Source organism: Colius striatus, chromosome 3 (assembly GCF_028858725.1).
Source record: "Colius striatus isolate bColStr4 chromosome 3, bColStr4.1.hap1, whole genome shotgun sequence".
Lineage (NCBI taxonomy): Eukaryota > Metazoa > Chordata > Aves > Coliiformes > Coliidae > Colius > Colius striatus.
In genome coordinates, this window is record NC_084761.1 from 19109341 (window position 1) to 19114782 (window position 5442).

At 67.1% G+C, this 5442-nt stretch overlaps 1 protein-coding gene across 1 annotated transcript; it reads right to left on the reverse strand.

Annotated features, from left to right (window-relative positions):
• Positions 1–668: 668 nt before the first annotated feature.
• Positions 669–4637, reverse strand: PRDM8 (PR/SET domain 8). The gene is made up of 4 exons (XM_061994023.1): positions 4578–4637; positions 2839–3059; positions 2324–2555; positions 669–2083 (listed from the first exon to the last, which is right to left on the reverse strand). Exons 2-4 carry the CDS (start codon positions 3055–3057, stop codon positions 669–671), a joined length of 1866 nt encoding a protein of 621 aa, XP_061850007.1. The 5' UTR covers positions 3058–3059; positions 4578–4637.
• Positions 4638–5442: the final 805 nt, after the last annotated feature.

Below are 5442 nucleotides of genomic sequence, written 5' to 3' on the forward strand. Positions count from 1 at the left end.
ATAAAGTCATTTATTGTCAAAGCATCCAACATACCCAGATAAACTATAAAGTTTAATAAATCTTTTTGAGAGGAGAGAGGGGAAAAAAAACCCCAAAACCCAAACCAAAAAGTAAAGGTAACACGGAACTATCGAGACTCATTTCACGGGCACCAAGTGACACTCAGCAGTCAAAGGGACGCGGGCGACGGGGTCGGGCGGGCGGGAGGCGCCCGGTGCATGCAGGACCCCGGCCCGCCGCCCCCGCTGGCCCCGCCGCTCTCCTCCCCGCCTTTAGCTTTATATCTAAAATAAAAATTTACCCTGACATATAATTATTATTACATCTAAATCATAAGTGCTTAATAATTTAAGTAGAAACGTATGACAAATGCATCAATATGTTGCAATATATGACATTTTAAAAAATGTATTTTTTAAGTCATTTGCTTTTTTTTCTTCTTTTTTTTCCGGTGCTTTTTTTCTTTTTTTTCTTCCTTTTTTTCTTCGTCTTCTCCTCTTTCTCTTCTCCTTCCCTGCTGCCCTCCCCGCCCCTCCCCGGAAAGTGAAAATGCGTGCATCGAAAGGAAAGGAAAGAAAGCGGCAGGTGGCCGCTGCCCTAGGCGAGGGCCGGGCGAGGGTGCCGAGGACGGGGGGTCGGTCCCCGGGCGGGGGTGAGGGGGTCCCCGCTAGTTGTGCGAGGTCATGTGGCGGGAGAGGTGGTGGCGCTCGCGGAAGGACTCGTTGCAGATGGGGCACTTGAGCTTCTCCTCGCGGCGCCGCTTGACGAGGGGCTCCAGCGCATACTCTTTCTTGTGGTGGGAGCGCATGTGGTAGACCAGGTCCGAGGTCATGCGGAAGGACGCGTTGCACTTGGCACACCAGTTCTGGGCCGGCAAGCACAGCGAGGTGAACGACGGCGGCAGCAGCGTCAGCGCCGACGGCAGCTGCAGCTGCAGCGGCCCCGCCGCCGCCGCCGCCACCGCCGCCGCCGCCGAGCTCTTGGGCCAGAAAGCGGTGGCGTAGAGGAAGGGGCTCTGCTTGGGCAGCCCCCCGCCCCCGCCGCCTCCCCCGCCGCCGCCGCCGCCGCCTGCCGCCTCCCCGCCGCCCGGCAGCTTGACGGCCAGCGCCTCGGCGGCGTACAGGCGGGCGGGGGTGGCCGCGCCGTCGGGGCAGGGCTCACCCAGCCCGCCCAGCTTCTGGCCCAGCACCAGCGGTGGGACATGCGGGAAGGAGCGGGCGGGCTGGGAGAAGGCGCTCTTCCGCTCTTCCGCCCCGCCGCCGGGCCCTCCGGGGCCGCCGCCGCCCAGCTGCGGCACAGTGGTGAAGGCGCTGCCCCGCGCCGGGCTACCTCCCTCCAGGCGAGCGGCCAGCGGGCCCCCGGGGCCGCCGCGGGGACACAGCCCCGGCTCCCCACCGCCCGCCCCGGGTGCGGCGGGCGAGGCGCGCTCCTGGCCTTCCTCCGGGCCCCCGCCGTCGGGCTCGGGGCCGCGGGCCGCCTTCTTCACCTCCACGAAGGCGCTGCGTTTGGCCTCCCCGGTCTCCGGGCTGGGCGGCGCGAAGAGGCGGCCGCCCTCCTCCAAGCCGCAGTAGGAGCCGGCCGCCCGGTACTGCTGCTGCGGGGCGCACACCGGCTCCTCCTTGGGCGCCGAGGGCAGCCCCGGCCGCTCCGCCGGGAAGCGGCCCCGCGCCGCCGCTCCGGGGCCCCGCTCCTCCTCCTCGGGATACCGCCGCTTGGCTTTCCCGGCTGACGCCTCGGGGCCGCCCTCGGGGGGCGCCGGCCGCCCGGGGGATCCGCCGTTGCCGCCGCGGGAGTTCTCTAGCTCCCGCGCCAGGTTGTGGAAGTCCGTGGAGGGTTTGGTGCTGGCGGCGGCGCTGCCGCCATCGGCCCCAGGGAAGGGGTGGTGGAGCGGCCCGCCGGGCTTGCAGTACTTGCCGGCCTCCTGCTCCTTGCCGACGCCGTCCTTGCCGCCGGGGGCCTCGGCGGCGGGGCCGGTGTCGGGACCGTGCAGCCTCTTGGGGCAGCGGAACCGGAGGTGGGCGGCGAAGGGCAGCTCGAACTGGAAGCGCTGGCTGCACTCGGGGCAGGTGAAGGGCGGTGAGCCTGCGACCGGACACATGCACACGCGGGATGGGAGAGACAGAAACGGGCGCACTGTCAGCTGGGCGTGGAGACCAGGTTTCCCCACGGGATTCAAGGAAAAGGGGGCGGAGGGTCCCGATGCCGGCCGCCTCCCCACCCATCACCCCCGCTCAGCCTTTCCCCTCCGCGCCGCCGCGGCGGCCCCTGGTTATCCTCGGGGCCGTGGGAAGGGGGCGCGGGGCGGCCGCGCCGGGTACCCACCGTTGCTGCGGGCGGGGGCCCGGGCGGGGCTGAGAAGCAGCAGTTCCGTGAGCTCCTTGCCGTACCACACCAGCAGCTCCTCGTCCTTGGCGATGCGGCGCAGGGAGCGGTAGAAGAGCTGCCCGCTCTTGATGTAGGCCTCCAGGTTCTGCTCCTCCCGCTCACGAGCCGACTGCACCAGGCGCAGCCACATCAGCCCCTCCGACGAGCCATTAGCCGCCGACGTATCCACCTGCAAACCCCGCTTTAATACATGCGGATCGACGGACCGACCGACAGACGGGATGGGGTCGAGCAGCCGGCAGGAGCGGCGGGGGAGCGGCTCTGCCCTAGCCAGTGGCAAGGGAAAGCATTCCGGCGGCGGAGCGTCCCGCTCGGCTCGGCGGGGCCGTGGCAAATAGTGGGCGGCCCGGCGGGGATGCGCTCGGGCACCGGCCGACGGGGCGAGCGGCGGTGGCGGCCGGCTCCCCGGCTGCGGGGAGAGTGGTTTCGCCAGGCAAAGGAGCGGCTCTTACCCGGAATATGTAGGGAACGGTGCGCTTGTCGGTGGACTTGAGGGCGATGAAGGCAATGCTGTCGTACAGGGACGTGTGACTCAGGACGCAGGGGCCGAAAATGGCATTTTCTGGAATGTCGCAGGTAGTGTAAACGCTGGTGAAAATGTCAGTCAAGCACTGCTGAACTGTCTTGGCGTCCCCGTCCCATATTCCTCTCTGGACGCCGGCGTCCTCCATGCCTACGGGCAGAGAGAAGAATAGAGCAGAGACGTTATAGCGCAGCTGGGCCCGGGGATGCGCCCGCGACCCGCTGCGGAAAATAACATGAAAAAAAAGAGAAGAAATTATAACAAACATGTAAAGAAATACTCGGGCAAGCACTTTCACCACTTTGGCAAAAAAGAATGAAAGAAAGAGAAGAGGAGCTCCGTGAGCGGCCGGTGAGGTGCGGGGAAGCTGCCGTGATGATTTATTTATCAGCGAGCCCGGCTGCGAGCGCAACGGGAGCCGGCATTGGGCAGTCACCGGGCAGCCACCGGGCGGGCGCGGGGGGAAAGCCAGCGGCCGGCTCTGGTCATGGGCAGCAGCCCGACAAAAAGGGGAAGCGCTTTGCGAGGCTTCGGGGCCCTGGCAACAGAGGAGCCTGGCCAGTCTCCGGGCTGTGACAGAGGAGCAGAGCGAATGGGTTTCAAGTGGCTTGTCATTGTCGTTGATTGCATGTCAGCTCACCTCCCGCTCCGCTCGACAAGAGAGAACGTATGTCTGCTCATTACCATAATCCAGCACTTTCCCTCCGAGACTTTAATTAAAAGCAGCAAGCAGAGGTAATTATTTTTACCTCGACACGCTTAGTTATGGAGGAGGGTGAGCCCCGGCGCCCGTGCTGTACCAGGGGACGGATGCAGGCGGAGGCGAGACGGGCAGGGTGGCGGGCAGCGGGACGCGGCCAACGGGCTGCCCGCGCCTCCCGCCGCGCTCCGCGATGTCGAGGCCGGGGAAGGAGCTGCGCGCCGGGCTGCGGGTCCCTTTGCCCTTTCCGACCTGATTAGTGTAAGATTGCCTTCTCCCCACTCCATCTGGCATCGAAATCATTAATTTGGGGTTCGCTCGGGAATAAATCCGCCTTTTTCTCGGTGTGCCTATTTACACCCAAAGCCGCTCGCGCAGGGCACGGCCCCGCCGAGCCGCCTTTACCCCGGCGCTTTCGGGAGACAACGGGCTCTCCGGCACCTACGGGAACTTCTGCCCCCGGAGGGGCAGCATGGGCGGCATGGGGTCCCGGGCTACCCCCAGGAACGGGGGCGGTGAGGAGAGCGCTTTCACTGCCTCCCCGCCGCCTTCCTCGTTACGGTGCTTCCCAGCGCATCCATTCCCCGAAGGGATTATTTCACCAAACGAAACAAACGGCAGCGAGCGGCCCCCACCAAACTTTCCACCCGCCCTCGCCGGGCGCCGCTCAGCTCCCTACGACCCCGCGTCTCTTGGGCTCCCTGCGTCCCTCCGGGCCCCGCGGCGCTGCCGCCCCCCGGCCGCCCTTTGTCCGGGCCGGGCGGCGCCGGGGCCGCTCCCGGAGCCTTCGCCGCTGGGCACCGCATCCCGGGCAGGGCCGCTGCGCCTCGGCCCCCGGCACGGCCATCTCCCGGCATTGTTCCCTCCTCCGAGGCCGCCCTGCTGGCGCGGTGCGGTTGCCCCCGGCCGGGCGCTGGGCCCGGCGGTGGAGGCGCTGGGGGTGGCGGGGCCCCTCCACGGGTACTCACCAGGGAGACTGGAAATAGAATCTTCGCCCCGACAAGTGGCACAAAGCCGGGCTCCTGTCTCCGCTGCCCCCGGCGCTATTGTATCAGTGCCGCTCCATGGCCGGGGAGGCGGCGGGCCGGGGCGCGGGCGGCGGCGGGGAGCGGGCGGGCGAGGCGGGGAGGCGGCCGAGGAAGCGAGCGGTGCAGATGGACCCGATGCAGTGAGTGACTGGCACACAGACACACACTTTTTGTTTGCTGCACATAATCTGCCCAATGACGCGTGACAGCCCACGTCCCCTCCCTTTAACCCCTTCGGGGGCTGCCCGCTCGCTGCTTGCCCGTCTGCCCGCTAGCTCCTCACCTGGCCCTGCCGCCACCGGGCACTTGCGGAGAGGGGGACGAGGGGAGCTCGGGGCAGGTCGGGGCGCAACCCCCGCTCCCGCCAGACCCTTTTCCGTGGCAGCCTACGGGTTTGGGGACCATTGCTCCTACCCAGCCTGGCAAGGGGTGCGGGGCGGGAAGCCGGGGGGACCCGACGGCCGCTCTTCCCGGCGCCGAGATCCTGGTGGCCACCTTCTCGTTCTGCCTTCTCACCTACCCGGCCGGGGAGAGCCCAAAGGCATGCGAATGAAAACCAAACTCATCGGGATGCAGGTGTGCCCGTGCCGGGAGGGATTAAACACTCGGTTTCCTCCGCAGACTGGCCCTTCGAGGCTGCCGGCAGCCAAGGCAGAGAAGCCACCCGGCGGAGGCTCAACGTGCAGCCGGACAGCGGGAGGGGCAGCCCTGGGATTTCCCGCCGGTGTCCCGGCGAGGTGCGGAGTGCCCCGCCGACGGGGCGGCCTCGGCCGGGTGTCCCCGCCCGCCGCGACCTCGCCTTTCG

What these genes read in the sequence shown, in the direction of transcription:
- PRDM8 (XM_061994023.1), bottom strand. Translation starts at nt 3,057, where the DNA reads ATGGAGGACGCCGGCGTCCAGAGAGGAATATGGGACGGGGACGCCAAG. An exon ending in CCGTTCCCTACATATTCCGG is followed by an intron (nt 2,556 to 2,838) that starts GTAAGAGCCGCT and finishes CGGGGTTTGCAG; the next exon opens with GTGGATACGTCGGCGGCTAA. An exon ending in GGCCCCCGCCCGCAGCAACG is followed by an intron (nt 2,084 to 2,323) that starts GTGGGTACCCGG and finishes GTCCGGTCGCAG; the next exon opens with GCTCACCGCCCTTCACCTGC.